General features: G+C 45.1%; 1 protein-coding gene across 1 annotated transcript; it reads right to left on the bottom strand.

The window, feature by feature from the left end:
- Nucleotides 1-9,544: 9,544 nt before the first annotated feature.
- Nucleotides 9,545-11,811, bottom strand: GPR174 (G protein-coupled receptor 174). The gene has a single exon (XM_069062480.1). It carries the CDS (start codon nt 11,324-11,326, stop codon nt 10,205-10,207), a length of 1,122 nt encoding a protein of 373 aa, XP_068918581.1. The 5' UTR covers nt 11,327-11,811; the 3' UTR covers nt 9,545-10,204.
- Nucleotides 11,812-18,457: the final 6,646 nt, after the last annotated feature.

The following is an 18,457-nucleotide window of genomic DNA, read 5'->3' as shown; positions in this document are numbered from 1 at the left end:
GGGATCCCAAAGATGCCAAGGCAGGGTCACCTGGAATGAATTCACACACTCAAACCTTCTCTTAGTCAAGTAGCAAAAAGTTTATTGTAATGCTTTAGCAAAAGTGAACCTGGATCCTTAGGGGGACTTCTGAGAGACTGAAGATGGTACTATGGGAATGGGAAAGAAATGCCAGAGATACTAATTAGGTAATCTAAGGTGTCCATGTATGGTTAGGAGTTATGGATGGGAGAGTGTAGGAAGTATACCAGACATTAAGGGAGTTGTCAGTGGCATGGACCTTGGGGATCTGGCACCAAAAGGGAGAGTCCCTGGGCCAGGCAGGGACAAAAATCCTTAGGCCAGGGACCCCTGTGTCTGTTCTGATATGAGAATGTGTTCTGCAACAAGAAAATATTTTCTCACAGGAAAGGGGCCTACTGAGAAATTGGGACACATACAGAGACATGATCTTAGGGCTCGGGCCTGAGTACCCCATCAAGAGAATGGTCGTGTGTTCAACAATAAGAGAGGAAACGGATCATCAGAAAAGGAGGTGGGCCAAACATGGAGGGGAGATTGAAGAATGACGACAAATGGTGTGTACTGGTACCCACAAAATGCAAACATGGATGAAATCATGGCCCCACAAAGTATTAAAGTAGTAATGTAAGAATGGTTGGCTTATTGTTACCAATAATGATAGTAAGAACAGTATGTCTCCTTTCTAGAACTGGAAGGAAATGGCAAGCCAAGCTGGAATGATGGAAGTATTCACCACATTTGAGACTCACCGGGCTAGAAGAATTAGAGCTCTTCACTTGGGCATTCCTGGTTATTGTTGTTGTTGTTTTGGGGTGTGGGGAGTGAGTTGCTCTTCTTCCAGGATATTTGATTGTTTTCTATTCTGTTCTTACTTTGGAACATCTCTGTATATAGCAGGTAACCCAGAATTATTGAATCACTGAGCGTCAGAACTGGAGGAGATCACAGGGTCATAGCTCTAGACCTGGAAGGTATCTTGAAAGCCAACTGGTCAAACTTCCTCATTTCACAGGGGAGGAAACTGAGGCCCAAAGAGGGGAAGCCACTTGCCCAAGTGGCCCACAGCAGTGGCAGGACCTCAAAGAAGATGGGAGCTAGCTCTAGCCAGCCCCTAGGGTCTGAAATGTGAGGCCAACCTGGATCCCTGATGGGCTCTTGTAACTGCACTAGTTAGCTTTTCCAGTAATGACCTCAGGGTCACTCCTCCCTACCTCTCCTCATTACTCACTCATTGCTACCCTTCTCCTTATGTCTACTGTATTTGTCCCAGGGCCCTTATTCCCAGTCACACCCCAAAACCACAGGCACCAGAAGGGGCTGGTTCTAAGACACTTTTCCCTGTAGAGCATTCACTCTATCTGGGTCCCTCCCACTCAGAAAAACGGTTGAGCTGAGGCTCAAGACTATATGTGGGTCAAGGAAGGATAATTTCCCTATTAGGGGATATTAACCTGGTGGTATAGACAGCTTCTAATTGTTCAGTACCTACTTCTATTTCATATCAAGCTAATCTATGAGTAACTAACTCTATGCCTCCCTCCATGATTTTATGATCATTTAACAGTTTTAAATTTAATAGTTCAATTCACCAACCACTTAAATGTTAAGTGTCTATACTGTCTTAGAATCCTAGTTTGTGGAAGGGACTTTGGAAGGAACCTACTTCAGTGGTGTTCAACTCAACTAGAAACAGGAGCCACTAAACCGTATATAAGGATCCCTGAAGGCACAGAAAATCACACATAAAATGTAATTGGGAAATAGTTAACAAAAATAATACAACATGTCCTATATTCTCCCACATTACTTGCTCTTATTCGCTATTCTTTAAACATCCTGTGCTCTCCTATTTTTCCTTTCAAGTTCTAGGCATCTTTTATAGCCTAATTCAAATGTTACCTCTTCCATAAAGTCTTCCCTGATTCCCCTGATAAGTAATGACTTTCCTCATAACACGTTGCTTTGTGGACTGGGATGTTGCCAGCTGTCTGCATGTTTGACACTCCTGATCTAGTCTGACCTGGTCATTTTACAGATGAGGAAACTGAGGCCCAGAGAGGTGAAATGAGTTACCCAAGGTCACACAGGTAATAAATGGAAGAGCTAGGATTTGAACCAGGATCTTTCAATTCCAAATTCAACACTTTTTCCACTGTACCATGAAACAAGCTAAACATAAGTATCTTTGTCCAGGTGAGGAAACTCCCTTCATCAATGCAGGTAATTGCATTCTCTACAATTTAGAGTCTTAGAAAACTGCCCCTAAAGAATGAAGAGGTTAAATGACTTTTCCAAGGTCACACATCCAGCGTGTGTCAGAGATGGATCTTGAACCCAGGTCTCCCCAATTTTGAAATTCATTCTCTAGCAGTTACCCCTGGATGGGAGGGAGTGGGGAGGGGCGGGAAGAGGTACAACAAATAATTATAGTGCAAGGAAAGTTGAGAAGGAAGAAAACAATAAGATGGACAGAGATTAAGGAAGGAATGATCTCAGGGGGCACCTTCACTGAACCCCATCTAAACTTATTTTATAAAGGAAGTAACAACAGATCAGAAATAACATCAGAACAGGAACTGGAACCCAGATCTCTTGCCTGGGTATGTACAGCCTAGAGAAGAGAAGACTCAGGGAGCACATGCTGTCTTCATCTATATGAAGGGCTATTATGTGGAAGAGACTAGACTTGCTCTGATTGGCCCCAGAGGGACAAAACCAGGGACAAGGAGTAGAGCCAGCAGAGTCCAGTTTGGGCTTAATGTCAGGAAGAACAAAAAAAGTCCTGATAATTCGAGCAACCTTCAAGTGGGATTGGCTGCCCTGAGAAGTGGTGGGTTTGCCCACCTTGGAGGTCTTTGAGCCGAGCTGCATGGCCACTTGACTGCCATGTTACCATGGGGATCCCTTTCAGCCATGAGGCGGACTAATTGGCCACTTGGGTTCCTTCCAACTGTAACATTTGGTGGTTTGATGACACCCAGTCCAGCACTCTTGCAGCCAAGTTATTGAAATATGGCCCTCTGTGATATGGTCAAGGCTCATGCTGAGGCTGGTGAGCCTTTCTGAGCCCCAGTCCATGTCTTATGGCATACTTTGTGCAGCTGAATGGGAATGGGGCCCCTTGGTCTTTCCCAGACATACTGGCCCCCAGATCATCCGTATCAGGTGGGAGGCCCCAGACATTTCTTTAGGAAGAGCAGAAGCCTGGGACTTGTCAAATGTGGGACAGGATGGCACAGAGTAGAGCTGTGGGCTTCAGACACAAGTGCTACCCCCACCTTTCTTCCCTGTCCTGTTCGTTGCTCAGGAAACTGGGCTGCCATGGGTGGTTGTGAGGGAACAGACTTCCTGGGTTTGCATTCAGAGTGGAGCAGCAGAAGGAGTTCTATATATGGACTTTGAGGACCTCTGCTACTTAATAGCTGCATGACTTTGCGCATGTCTCTTAGCCTCACTGTCTTTATGTACAAGGAGGGAAGGAGTCTTGGTTGAGCTCTATGATCTAACTAAATGCTCTTAGTCTCAGGTACAATGATCCCTCCCACTTCCTAGGCCATGCCCAAGCTCAGAGTACACCAGGTAAAGAAGGCCTTTGCCTTCCCTTCCCCTCACTAACATGACCCCATGAGATGGAACCAGCTCCTACCATCTTGCCACCAGACTGCCCCACAGCAGCTCCACCCGACCACTGGACTATACTCTCATCTTCTTCCTTAGAACATGAAAAAACCTCTGAATTTCCCATCTCAGGAAAAACATCCAGTCACCTGGCTGTAGTTTTGGCTCTGCCTGCAATTCAAGGCTCAAGCTGGAACCCAGAGCATCAGTACACATGGGCATCTGCTTACTCTAAGGCAAACTGTTCTAGGTTGAATGTCTTGTGTGTTAATGCTCCATTTTTTTTACTTTGGCTTTGAGGAAGTAAAAGTTTTCCTTGCCTCAACCAGGCTCCAAACCCTAAACACCAAGGCACCCTGGATTCAGAGTCAAAGGACTTGGGTTCAAGTCCTGTCTTTGTTGATTACTGACTTTGAAGAAGCCTCAATTCCCTCATCTGTAAATGAATGGTGATAGTTTTTGCACTGTCTCCTTTACAGGGCTGTGGTGAGCACTAGGGTTCTGTGGTTTTTTAAGAGAGAAATTAGGGAAGGTATATACTAAGTCTGAGATGGGTAAAAGGAGCAAAATGAGCCCTCCTGGAGAAAGAAGCCACGGGCTTTTCTAGCTCCCCCCACCCCGGCAACACACCATCAATTTGGAGGAATTGTTTTGTGAGTGACCCCCTTCACTGGCCCAATGGGGACTTGGGAATGGACTTGGGAATGTCCCTGATCAGGATTCCCCCTGGGGAAGCCCATCCTTTCCCTTTATCTAAATAATGGCAATCCTGGGGACCTTCCCCATTTGCTTCCTCAGAACACACTTTCGCTTATGTGGTCAAAGAATCCTCCTCGTTCGGGTTTGAAACTAATCCAATGCCGACTGTTGCAAACCAAGGCCACGGAGCCACTGGCCAGAAGAGGAGGAAGCCTAGAAACCAGGGACTGGGAGGCTAACAGTTGCCCTCTTGAGGCCTGCTGGAGCCAAAATGCAAACTGAGATTCTTCTCTAAGCGGTGTCCCAGAAACCACCAGAGCCAATGGTCAATTCAGTACAAAAACCAGATCTCTCTGCACCCCACTGCCATTGGATTGACCACCAGCCTGGGCAGCAACTTGCCAATCATCTGGCTGCTCATGATGAGTCAGGACCAAGGGCAGTATGGGGCTTAACAGGAGATGGGCTGGGATATAAGGAGTGCTGAGAAGGAACTTAGTGGCCTAGGAAGAGCCAACACTTTAGCACAAATGACATTATCCTAGCCAGAGAGCCCCTGGCCAGGGTCCCTATGAGCGGAAGGGAAAGAGGGGGGGGTTAGAAATCGGGAAAGGACACAGGAAGGGGAGGCAGGGGCCAAAAAACACACATTTCCCCAACTTCCCAATTTGGCCCAGGGCCGGGCATCAGAGCCTCCCAAGCCAGGAAGCCAGGCTGTCTTTCCAGTCTCTTTTTGGGACAGGTTCCTCTCTAGCCATTCTCCAGGTGTCCCAGGAAGGGCACGTCGCCCACCTCCGTCCTACCACCAGGCAGGGGGGATTCAGCCACTGCAGGAGATGGAAAGAATGAAGCGGATACCAATTAGAAAACAGAGTATCATTCCATGTAATTAAATGGTTTTCTGGAAATGGGTCTTTTTTTCTTCCTGTCTGGCAGTTTTGCTTAGTCTCGGCTCTCACTAACAAGGCTGACTCGCTTTTCTTCCTCCGGGCTGTCTGTATACAAGAGCGGGCTGCCAAGTAGAGACCTCAGGAAGCCTTTGGAGCCAGGAGGTAGAGGGAATGGGCCTGCTCTCTGATACACAGCAGAGCAGGGCCAGGGCCTGGCCCCTGCCTCAGCACCCCTCGATTACCAAAAAAACAACTAGACTCAGAAAATGCTTTGCAAGTCTCCAGGGAGGGCCTGGAGCTGTGATTTCATTGGTATAAAGGACTCTTGGGGGAGGAAATGCCCTTAACCAAGGCAGGTTGGCAAATTCTCAGCAACCTGGAGACTTAGGGAGCTGCGTGGATATGAGTTTAGATGGGAGGGAAGAGCTGGGGTGGCTCATTCCTGCTTGGCCCAGCCATGTTCCCTCTCTCAGACAGCAGTCCCCCTCTCCTGCTGTTCTGGGGTCTAGGCTCTGAGGGCCCAGGGGCTGTTTCTCCTCCATAGTGTGGCATCTTGAGCTCCTTCTATGTATGAGGCCATGTGTCCTGAGGACCAAGCTCTCCTCTCTCTCTAAAAAACTGAATTTGGTTTTTTAAAAACCTGGAATGAAGGCACTGGTGGTTCCTGTGATCCAGAAGTGATAGGTATAGCTCTGGAGAGAAGGGAAGTCAGAACAAACTTGTGCCATTAGGCCCAAGGGGAAATGTGATCCAGAGCATGGTAGTGACTATTCTGGGAGGGGACAGGGGAACAGAGAGGCCTTCTCTGTGAGGAAACAGGGTCTGCCTATTGGAAAAAGGGGAAGCCCAACCCTGGGGGGAGGGGTTTCTCAGTTTGTGAAAGCATGAATCTGTGGACTCTGGATTTATGGATGCTGAAACAGTATCATGGCACAAACCTAGAGCTATGAGGAACCAGAGAGGCCCCTGAGTCCAAGCTCCTCATTTTATAGTTGAGGAAACTGAGGCCCAGAGAGGGGAAGTGATTTGCCCAAGGTCCCACAGGTAATAAGTAGCACAACGAGTCTCTTTGAGACAAAAATGCACTTTATAAATTATGCTAAAATACATTTTCACAGTATTTTATGAAAAAAGAAACTATAGGATTTAGAGGTGTCTGGGATCTTAGAGGTCATCTCTTTTATTATGCAGAGGAGGAAACTGAGGTCCAGAGATGTTATGTCACTTGGGCAAGGCCACACAGGCAGTGAAATCTAACACTTTTGCCACAAGGCCACACTGGTTTCTAAGAACCAAAACTTTGACCTGCAAATTCACTTACCCCCAAGGGCCCCTGAAATCCCACTCAGGCCAAGATTCCTTGGTTCTTGGGACAGGATGTTCCACTTTATTGACCCTCAAATGTGAAAAGCACAATCTGTTGACATGTCCCATTTTCAAATTCTCTCACGTTCGGCTCTGGATTTGGAGCTCAGGAACCAAAAGTCAAGCAGCCTTCCCCTGCGACAAAGAGGTCTTTCTGCCTAAGCTCAAGATCATTACTATAAAGAGTTCTACTTATACCCCTCCAACCTCGAGAAGCTCCCAGTGGGTCAAGAAAGAGAACAGCAAATAAAATGGAGGTAAGACTACAAATAATAACAGCTGGCAGGCAGAAAGCACCTTAACGGTTAGAGACTGCCTCCAAGCCAGTATTCACTAGATCCTCACAACACCCTGTGAAGTAGCTGCTATTATGAATGTTATTCCTATTTTGTAGATGAGGAAACTAAGGTTAATAGTGGTAATGATAATAATCCTTAGTATTGCTATGTTGTCCCTCGTTCTGTAAGGGGACTGTGACGCCAGGGGGGGTTATGCCATGACATGCCAGTGAATTGGATTTAAGTGAGGGGGGTGTGCAAAGTCACCAGCCTCACTCTATCCTCTGGAGCATCGATATAGTGCTACGAGATTGGCAAAGATCCCATTTATCCTCACAACAATCCTGGGAGGAAGGTCTTATTGTCGTTGTTGTTATTCAGACAGTGGAACTTGACCATAGTTATGCAACTAAGGCATATCAGAGGCATAAGTTCAAGGCTCTCCCAACTCCAGGTCAGTCTACTTCTTTAAGAGGAAATTGGGCCAGGTTATAGAAGGCCTCAAGAGACATGCTAAGTAAGGAACAATAGAAGACTGATATGCAGGGGAGTATCATAAGTCATAGGAAAAATGCATGGGAGTCAGAAACCCTGGGTACCAGCAAGTTTTGCCACCTTCTGACTACATGATCATTTGCCATCTCTGGGGCTTCAGTTTTCTCATCTGTAAAATAAGAAAGCTGAACTAGATGACCTCAAAGAGCCCTTCTGGCTCTAAACTTTCTGTGGTTTCAAAATCCCATGGGGAAGGAGGTTCAAAGAGAAGGGGACTGCTATAGCAATAGCTTCCTTCTTGTTTGGATTGTTCTGCTTAAAGTGCCTTTCCCATTCTAACACTCCACCAGCCCCTTCACTTAGTAACTACCTTCCCCCTCAGGCCCTCACACAGTACTTTGTACCTTTTCCATTTACTTGCTATGCAATTTTGTGTGTTAGCGTTATCTACGTTTGTGACATCCCCCCAAAAGACTACTTCAGAGCCAAATAAGGGCAGTGACTGTGTCTTAGCCAAACTTTGGCTGTTCCCCAGTGCCAAACATAGTGCTCTCTGCATGACAAATCATGGTACATGAATGTCATGGAATATTATTATGCCATAAGAAATAACAAAAATGAGGAATTCAGAGAAGCATCAAAAGACTTATATGAACTGATGCAGAGCAGAGTATGTGGACTCAAGCAAACAGAATACACAATGACTACAATAATGTAAATGGAGAGAATACAACAAAACTGAATGTTATATAAATAAACTGATAAAAATTGGCCCCAGAAAAGAGATGAGAAGATGCACCTCCCTCTTTTCATTCCAAACTGGAGGACTATGTGTGTAGAATACTGTAGAAATTGTCAGACCTCATCAATATGTCTGTTGGTTTTGTTAAACTGGGTGTGCTTGATAGGGGTGGTGATGAATGTGATGTAAAAACAAAAGGTATCCACAAAACTTTTTTTTTAAAGAAAAGTTCTCATAAGTGTCTCATACTTCAATTCCTTTCTATTTCACTTGAGTTTTCAATGATACTTATCAAGTTCAGATTCCTATGTCTCAAATAATCCCCTGTGCAGCCAATAAAACCTAGCCCTCATGTGTTTTATACAGTCTTTCTCAGTAATAAGCATATATACTATATATGTGTGTGTGTGTGTGTGTGTGTGTGTGTGTTTGTCCAGACTTACAATTTCATTAGTAAAGGGAAATCTTAGTGTGGAATTGCCCTCCATTGATGCAGATGGGGAACTCTGCTACAGTTGCCTAAGGCCACTGAGAGGTTAAGTGATTTTTGCCCAGAGTCACATAGCCAGGATGGGTCAGAGACAGATTTGGAACCCAGGTCTTCCTGACTCCAAGGAAGTAATTTTCTCCTATGTCATAAATACACATTTTTTTTAAAAGACATGAAAAGTATCATATCAGCTAGAAATAGATAACACAGAGATAGACTTCAAGGTTGCAAAGGATGCACCTTACATGCATCATCTCATTTGAGCCTCATGGCAACCCTATGAGGCTGGTCCTATAAGCATATCATACCCATTTAACAGATGAGGAAACTGAAGCTCAGAAAGGGACTTGCCTCAGAGTGGGACTCAGAGACATGTCCAGGGTCACACCTGGGGAGTGGGAATCAAACCTGAGTGTGTCCCTGCTCTGTACCCATACTGCCTCTTTTCTTCTCAGATTGTGTTTGCTTTTCACATGCCTCCTACCTCACAGGGTTGTCACCATGCTTTGTAAACTCTCAAGCTATAGAAATGTGAGTCATCATCTCATCATCATCATCATCTTCTTCTTTGTTAAGATCTTGTAGGAGGCCCCAGGCTTCCCAGACAGATCTTCTGCACTCTTCCAAAGAGGTAGGGGTAGGGGTGGGGCTTGCTTTGCCTTTTCCAGAATCTAGGGGTAAAGATGGGGAACACAGTTCCCCTAAGAGGTATGGCTGGGGTAGGATGTTCCAATGGAATCGATGATTCCTCCTCTGCTACGAAGCCAAAACTGTGGCCAGGGTTCATATTCCTAAAGTAGCAGTATGGCACCTCTGACCTCACAAGTTAGGGGCAAAACAAAAATCTCTAAGCCCCCAAATTTGGATGAGTAGACATATGAGTTAATTATAGGATAAAAGGTTATAATTCATTTCTGGAATATAGCACAAATATGATGTGTATTGTTGAGCATCTGTGATTTCGATAAAAGAAGACTGAGATCTGTCTATAACTTAGTACGTTATTCTCAGAGAATAGCCCAGGGGTCAGAGAAGGCAACTGACTTGCTCAGTGTCACAAAGTATCAGAGTTGGGATTTGAACCCAGGTCTTCCTATCTCAAAGGCCAACACTTGGTCAACTTTGGAAAAGGCTGCCTTTCCCACCAATACAATACTATACTTTAACCCTGTGTTTGGTAGAGTAAATAGACAATTGTGCTACACTTGAATACCAACAGCCTCATGGCCTAATGTGGTAGAATACAGTTTTTGAAACAATTCCGACATAAAAGAAAATTATTCTGCTAATGGCACAATCGCCCTCTGCAGACTCTTGAATGTTGACACAAAAGATGAGTCATTGAACAATGGCTATCGTCAGCACAGAGGTTACAGAAAGTTGATGGGCAATGTAATGAATTGCCAAGCCAACTCTGGTGATGGAAAGAGTACTGTGCCCTGAATGGGAGCCAACACTTGGATCTATGTACACCCACTGGGACGGGCTAGGACATAACCAAGAAGACACCAGCACACGTATGATTGCCGTAGTTTCCCTGGTTGGGGTGCCAAAAAAAGTTGTCTTAATCTTTGAGCTTTCAGTCAGTGCAAATGTTCAGATTTCAACACAGTCCCGACCCCACTGTTGAGGCATGGCTGCCTGCATAATTTTTGTTATGGAGCTGGATGCTGTCTTGCAAATCTTGTCTGGACAACCGCCTCCGAAACTCATTGGTGGTGAAGTAGTAGATAACTGGATCCAAGCAGGAATTCAGACTTGCTAGGCACAAGGCCACCGAGTGGAATATAAGAATGACCTTCTGGGCCCTGCAGCTTTGGATTTTGTTGGCTTTGACCAGGAAATCCAAAGGAAAGCTGAAATGATAGGGTGCAAAGCAAATCAAGAAAACTGCTGCACAGGTTAAGATCATTTTTAGAGCCTTCTTCTTCTCCCCGAGATCCTGGGATACTGGGTACTTCTGCTTTAGCGATAACACCGTCTTCCAGGAACAGTAGAGAACAATGATGAGAGGGGTGATGAAGCCCAACAACTCCCCCACCGTCACCATGACAATGGACTGCGCCAAGTTCACATTCCGAGTGGGTAGATCCACAAAGCACTTGGTTCGGTTGCTAGCCTTCTCGTGGTTGATCCGGAGAAAGGGGAAAAGGAGGCAGGCAAGGCAGATGCTGAGCCAGCCAGCTACACTGATGTACAGATCGCATTTCCTCTTGCAGTCGGTGAAGCGGAAGGGGTACATGAGGAACCAGAATCTCCGCACACTGATGCACACCAAGAAGTAGATGCTGGCATACATGTTCACATACTTCAGGTAGAAACAAAACATGCAGAGGCCTTCCCCAAAAGGCCAGTTGTGATTCAGGTAGTAAAAGATCCGCAAGGGCAGGGAGAGAACTTGTAATAAGTCCGCAATGGCCAAATTGATCATGAAGATCACAGCCCGCTTAGTCTCTTTCATATAGCCATAGAAAACCCATAGAGCTAGTATGTTTCCTATGAGACCAGGCACCAGGATGACTGTGTACGTGACAGCATAAATAAAGTACCGAAAATCTGTATTGGCTATATCTGCTAGGGTGCATGAATTGTTACTACTCATGTTTCTCTCCAGAGACTCCTTCTGGTCAACGCCTAAGTCCACTGCCAACTGCAGAGCTTTTTCACTGACAGATAATGGATGGGCTAGGAAATCTAAAGGTGTAGAATAATGTTCTCCTTTCATTGCCTCTGCTTGAGCTCCCGTACATGATTTGGGCACCTTTCATAGAATTATGTGGACATTTGCCTTGCATTAGCATTCAGCATTCATGGATATGAAAGTGTAGTCTGTATGAGCCACTGACAAACAACTATGAGTTTCCCTTCCCTTCTTGCTGCTATGGTGGCAAGGTCTTCTGGGACATTATAAGTTTTGGATCCCTCTTTGTAAGATTCTGAATGTAACACATAAGCACTCCTCTAAACTCCATGTGGTGACAGATATCTCTTGGCAGGCATTATTGTGTGGTACGGCGGTGGGATGCTCTCTCAGGACTCTCTGGGAGACCCCCAAGTTTCTTAAAAGAACTGAGCTGTTTTTGACCATACTAGAGAAAAACACCATACTGGATACTGGTCTGTCCATCACGCTTCAGGGAAAATTAGCTTGTCCAGGCCATTTCTCTGGGGCTATTTCCATGGAACCTTTCAGGCTTGAAACCAGGAGTAATGAGCAGAACTGCAAGGAAAAGAGAAAACCAAATAAAGTAAAACATCAAACCATGGTGAGGAGTATTTTGGCAAGAGGACAAGGTTTCTGCAAGCAATACAGGTGAATTGTGGAGTATTAGAACTGGAAGTGACCGATCCACTAATTCTACAAACAAGGGATCTGAAGTTTATGGAGGGCAAGTGACTTTCCCAAGGTCACACACTTAGCAAGTCACACATGTAGGACTAGAACCCAGCTCTCCTAATTCCTAATCGAGTGTTTTTTTTTCCATTCCCTCAATCTTCTTTGGTTCTTTGTTCAAAATGTCATCTTCTCGATCCTGTCCTCCCTGGTGGCCCTCCCCACTGCATTCCTACATCATTCTAATAGCCTTTAAGTCTTTCCCCTTCCAAAGGGCTTAGCTTCCCCAAACACCACTTCCATCTCCATATTCCAACCAAAAGAGCTCAATCTTGCTTAATCCATTAAGCCCTCTGTCTGACTTTCAAGGCTCCTCATCATATGCCTGACAATTGAATTTTCTCTCCCACTATTCTACACATTTCCACTTCGGCTCTTGCTGGTTCTGGAACAGACTCTACCATTCACTAAACACATTTATTAAGCACCTACTAAGTGAAAAGTATTGTGCTAGGCACTAGAGACATAGACATCCGCCTTGCTGATTTTTGCCTCTTTATCTTTGCTCATGCTTTGCCCTACCCCCAATTTCCTTCCACATCCGTTCTCTTTTGTGGCAGTCTCAGCTACAGTCCCACAATCGGGTCCCCATTCTGTGATTATATGCTTATCCTTTCTGGTTTCATTCACGCTTCTCAATTCCATCCCTTCCACACTACTCCTCACAACCCCACCAAGAGCCCCCATCTCCTGCACCCTTCTCTTGTACTAGATTGTGTATGTGGCCCATCTTTCTCACTTTTCCCCATTTAAATAGTTTTGGGAAAATAAAGTGTCAACTCTAAGAGATGTGAATAAGGATGAGTAAGGCTGGCAGCAAGACAAGTTTGAAGAAGAGAGAAAATGGGAAAGGTTTATGGGGAACAAGCAGTTGCAAAGGGGAAAAATAAAGGACTTTGGCTGTTTTGCCTTTATCTTTAACTGGTGAAATGGCATCAAAAGATTGAAAGGCTTTCAAAAACATGCCTTGATCTGGCCACAGAGACGTGAGGAGTGAAGTCTGAATTGAGAAGTGAGAGGGAGAGATGCCACCATCTCTCCTCCCTAGCCCCAAGTCAAAGAGAACAGGACTTTGGGGGGAGGTAGGACTCTTTACCCAGATACTTTACCAAGATACTGGGGACTGAGTCATCATTCCTCATTCACAGGATTCTGATTTCCCCCCTTTGAATGAAACATCCCCATTTCCCCCTGACATTATGAAGTGTGTATTTGCAAATAGAGGGTAGGTCTCTGTATCCTGGGGATACCATGCATATACTGCCCCCAAATCTCCTGTGTAGAGACTATAAACTAAAAGTGAGAGAATTTCCCAAAGTATATATGTGCCCTTCTTTTCAAGAGAGAAGTTGTGTTGCAAGGGCTACACATGAGAGTTGGTTGCCTCTCCTTAGAAGATCTGCTGCCTCCCCACCCTCCTGGCAAACCTTCTACTTCAAGGAAAAGGGGACTTACAGTGAGTAACAATGACTCTAGGCACTTCTGAATAAAGAAAACTCTCCTCACCATCTGAGCTATGATGAACATAAACAGTCCCTTATCTATCTTTAAGGCAGACAAAAGACTATGGAGCTGGTTTTCTAGGGCGGGGCTTTCCTTCCTCAGGAAAGCATCCACATTGTAAGGGACTCGGCCTGAATGAGATAATGATTTGAAGGAAGCGTCCCCATTCAAAGAGGGAGGCATATTTTTTCCCCCTTGCTCTCCAGAGTTTTCCCTCAGAAATCCAAAGCTGCTTCTGCAACTAAAACAAAAATGGACCAAAACACAGCCTGCAAAGCTGGCCAAAAATCCCCCAAGGTCTGCAGCTGGTTCAGACTGAGCTGTGGTCAGCAGTTATGACTGTTAATTATTAATATTTATTGATCTCTTCACCCAAGCCTTCTAAAGTATAACTTAAATTGACTTGTGCTCTGGTTCAATGGGATTATTAACCCAAGGGCTATAAGTGGGCCCCTGGCTGCCACTGGGATCTTTAAGTGACTTCTCATTTGAAAGAGTCGAGGAACCTCTAGTTCCAAGGTACCATCTGTCACCCTGGACACTTAATGTCATTGATGATCCAGGAAGTAATGAGCTTTTTGAACTATTCAACGGTCTTTGGACAACCAGTTAATAACTGGAAGAGGGAGGGTATTAATGACTGTGGCAGTCATGATTGGTGTCCTGAAGGAGGTAATATTGGAGCTGAGCTTTGGAGGAAGCTAGATATTCTTTGAGGTGAAACTCTGGGGTCACACAGATAGAGACACTAAGGAACAGAGATGTTGACTGACTTGTTCAAGGTCAGGACTAGTAATGATGGTCCCTAAGATCCCTAGCACTCTGCCCTAGTCCAGGAGACAAGTTCCTCCCTATATGGCCTGAATTTGTGCATGAGAGGCTTGGATCATTTTTAGCACCAGCTGGTAGTTACCTCCTTGTCGGAGTCATTCTAGCTATCTGAAATAGCCACAGTGTCCTCTCTCCTATGGCCCTAAATGGACATACCCTACAGATGGCTCTGATTAGAAAGCTTGAGCAGTAATAATAGCTGACATTTACATAGAGCTTTAAGCATTGCAAGACACTTTATATGCATTAGCTCATAGCAACTCGGAGACGGGCTGGCACAGGTGTTACGCCTGCCCTTTTCTAGGGTCCTCATTTATGAAGAAACTGAGGCTTGAGGGGATTAACTGACTTGTCTATGGCCACACAGTAACTGTCAGATTTGGGGGCCAAGCCCATGTTATTCCTGAAGCCAGGTCCAGCACTATTTCCACTCTGCCCTGCCTGCCGCCTCTCCCCCAGGCACCCTCTACCATCTTAGGAAGGAGGTTTGGGAAACAGTATGTGCTTTTCTGCAACAGGGCACCTTTCATCAAAGCTGCAAAACCGACAAAGATGGTCCTTGCCTTCTACCTTCCCTTTTCTTTTTACTCTATACCCCTAGATAACAATTCTGCCATCCCATTCACTAGGTCAGAGATTTCGAGTCAGAAGGAACCTGGGAACTCATCTGGTTCAACCCCTTCATTTTCTAGAGGCCCCAGAAAGTTGAGTGACAAGGGGCTTTGAACATCAGGCTTCAGTTCTCCACTACACCACTGTAGGTTTCCTCAGAGCCCTTTCCCTACCTGGTTAAGATGTCTTTGTTCCCAGGGGAAAATTTGCATTTTGATAGGGTCTGAAAAATTCTTAATATAGGAATGAGTGTCTTGGTATGGGGAGCAGAGATATTTTGGAGGAGGGAAGCAGCAGTCTGATCAACCGTTCTTCAACTTATATCCAACAGGGGCTTGGCCTAGCCTCGTCTCTAAATACCAACTACTACTTTATTTATGGAGTGCCTTAAAAGGGTTGGTTTTGTTTAACCTTCAACAAGACCCCAGCAAAGCAGTCAGAAAGCAGGCATTAATATTGGAGTTTTATAGATGCAGGGACTCAGGCACGGATGATGTCTACATGCCAACATAAGATGTGTTGGCTTAAACATTAATGTACCTTTTGGTTATTTGTGAGGCCAGCGTAGCCATTAGCAATTGAAGTGACCCCCACGACCCTCACGAAATGAACAAAGATATTTATTTAGAATAAATGTAATGGCTTGAGCCTTGAGACCATGCCATAGAGGAGTGGTTGAAGGAACTGGGTATGTTTGGCCTAGAGAAGACTTGATGGATGGGTGGATAGGGGCTAAACTGGAGGATTTGAAAGGCTAGGCTGATAAAGAGTAGTAGAGAAGATTCTAGTACAGGTATGAGCTAGACTCAATGGTCTTCAGAGGTTCCATTCAACTCTGACATTCTGTGACAACTCCCTAGTTCTTTGGGACACTCTCCCATCCTCCTACTGGATAGGAAAAAGTGAAGGCCTTGTTTGCCCCAATCCAACAGGGTTAGTTGCCTGTGCCAAAGCCATCCCTATCAGGACTTCCATGCTCCTCTCTTCACTTTGCCTGTATGGTGACAGCCTTTCCAGTCAATGGCAGAATTGGGCCAATTGTTGCATTCCCCTGGACAAACCAGCACAGAAAAATGCTGCATCCCATATCTGGGACTCAGTTCAGTTTGTCAGGGGCACCAGGGTATACTTGGTACACCAAGTGCACTGCATTTGGTGCTGGGGGGCCTGGGTACGAATCTTGGCACTCACTAGCTGTGTGACTTTGGGGAGGTCACTTTCTCTCTCTTCTCAATCTCACCATCCGGACTTGATGTCTCTTCCAATTCTAAATGCATTAAACTCTAATGAGAGTCCGTTACTGAATGTGAATGAGAACAAGCCACCCAATACCTGGATTTTTATTCTCAAACAGATGGTCCTTAGAAGTGAACTTCTAAGAAGCTCCATTCATCTGCTAAATCAAGAAGCTTATTTGAGGGGTTTTCTAAACCTTTAGCAAAAGTGTTTGGGGAGAGGGGATAGTGCTAAGGATACTAAAGACAAAGAGGAAAAGAACAGCAAAATATACAGAAGAGAAGTCCATAAAGGTACACACACAAAGGGGACAAAAGGTACACACACAAAGGGGACAATGTTGGACTTACCATGTTAAATGTGGTGGAAGGAAAAAAAAGGAAACAAACCATACGTGATCTATTCAATTTCCTTTGCAGTCCTTTTTCAGTCTTTGATAAATGGAAATGTTCGTGTTTGTTGATGACTGTCAAGTTCATAATTTAAAAATATTTCTTTTAAGCAAAGAAAGCAAAAAACAAAGGTATTTTTTTCATTTTCAATCAAGCCCATTAGTTCCCAGGTTCTGAGCTAGGTGCGGATACAGAAACAAAAATGGGGCTAGCTCTTTCCCTCAAGGACGTTGACTGAGATCATGTTTAGGGAGCAGAAAGAAGGGGTCAGTAAAGTTTGTGAGAAGAGTGGGGGACTAGCAGGTCTCGCTGGCTGAGTTCTCATCCTGGATGCGAGAATCAGGCAAAGGTTGGCATGATGGAGAGAGATTTATGGCATCAGCAACTATCTTGGGGATTGCTACAGGAAGGCTTTGGGATTTGCCAGTAGGTGCCAATCTACCATTTGGCCAACTCTACCCTCTTGTTTTGCTTTCTTTCCTTAAAAATCTTGGCATGATGTCCCCAAATTACAAAGAAGAACGCTACACAGGACTGTGGCTATGTGCCTTTTGAGCATGTATTGAGAAGGTAGGAGTGGAGAGATACATGTTTTCTTTAGGGAAATTTCCTTTCTAGCAAAAGAAGTTTTCCATCTTGCTTCAGAGCTAGTAGGGAGACAGCTGTGATATAGGAGGGATAGCACCGACTTTGGAGTGCCAGAATCCCAGCAATTCAATGTCCACTGAGTTCAACCCAAGCCTGACAAAGAAAGCTCTCTACAACATACAGCACTGTCAATGGCCCCTGGCTTTGCAACTTCCTGCTTGACCTTGGGCAAGTCTTTACCCTCTCTGAGCCTCAGTTTTCCTTCTGTAACAAAGGAAGGCTTAAAGGACCCTAGGGTTTCTTCCAGCTTTAACATACTATGAATAATTTGAAGAGGAAAAATAATGGGGTGGGGGTAGGGATGAGAATTTTCCATGGGAAGGCCTATGTTTGTAATAGAGTTAACCATTTACCTGTTCACCCTGTGACTTGAAACCCAGTGAAATGGGTAACTTATGCTGTCTGCCTCATTTCCACCTCTTGCCAATGAAGATATGTGGTAATAAAATAATGTTGCAGCACATGCCAAATGGATGCTGTGCTGAATCAAGTTGAAATTCCACTTGGATATGAAGGATTGATACTTCACTGAGCCAAGAATTATTGTAACAGAGGGACCTTTCTGGCCAGGGGGCTCATCCACCCCATAAACTTTGCTGAACAAAGCCACTCTTCCATTTGTGAGTGAGCAAACTATCACATGCCCCAGCAAGGCCCGAGGATTGTTGATTGATTAGCATTCAACATCCTTCATTCGTCCCCAGAGCTATACCTTCTCTGAAATCCCATAATCAGAGAGCTAGAGCAGACCTTCTAAGAGTATTTAGTTGGGACCCTTGACCTCAGACAGAGCTGCCCATTAACCTTGGTCACCTTTACAGATTGGAGGGCACAGCATTTTCCCTTTTCAAGATCCCTGGGAGGGATAGCTCACACAATCTTTTCTTGGAAACCCGGTCCAGCAGTTAAAACAGCCCTGAGGCAGTGTGTACAGGATGGCGCCTAAACAGCCTGGGAAGCAATTAACCAGACCATGCCTCCTTGGGAGTTAACCAGCTCTGCCCCGCTCACGGGGTCATCACAGTGTTTGTTCAAACAGGTCTGTGCTGCCTTTCTCGACCCAAGCCTCCCAACTGGGGGCCAATGGTCAAACCCAAGCAGGTTCCCAGCCAGTATTATTTTTAACACCTCCTCTAGGGCCCCATGGAGCAATGGAAAGAGGACGAAAAAGTTGGAGGTCAAACAATACAGTATTGTCAAGGCGGCCCTTGTCAGACCGGAAGGTCTTCCATGTGGCTAA

Source organism: Petaurus breviceps, unplaced genomic scaffold (genome assembly GCF_028583685.1).
Source record: "Petaurus breviceps papuanus isolate PSGF00001 unplaced genomic scaffold, PetGlider_PUasm1.0 90459, whole genome shotgun sequence".
Classification (NCBI taxonomy): domain Eukaryota; kingdom Metazoa; phylum Chordata; class Mammalia; order Diprotodontia; family Petauridae; genus Petaurus; species Petaurus breviceps.
This window is presented reverse-complemented; position numbering and strand designations above follow the sequence as displayed.

What these genes read in the sequence shown, in the direction of transcription:
- GPR174 (XM_069062480.1), bottom strand. Translation starts at nt 11,326, where the DNA reads ATGAAAGGAGAACATTATTCTACACCTTTAGATTTCCTAGCCCATCCA.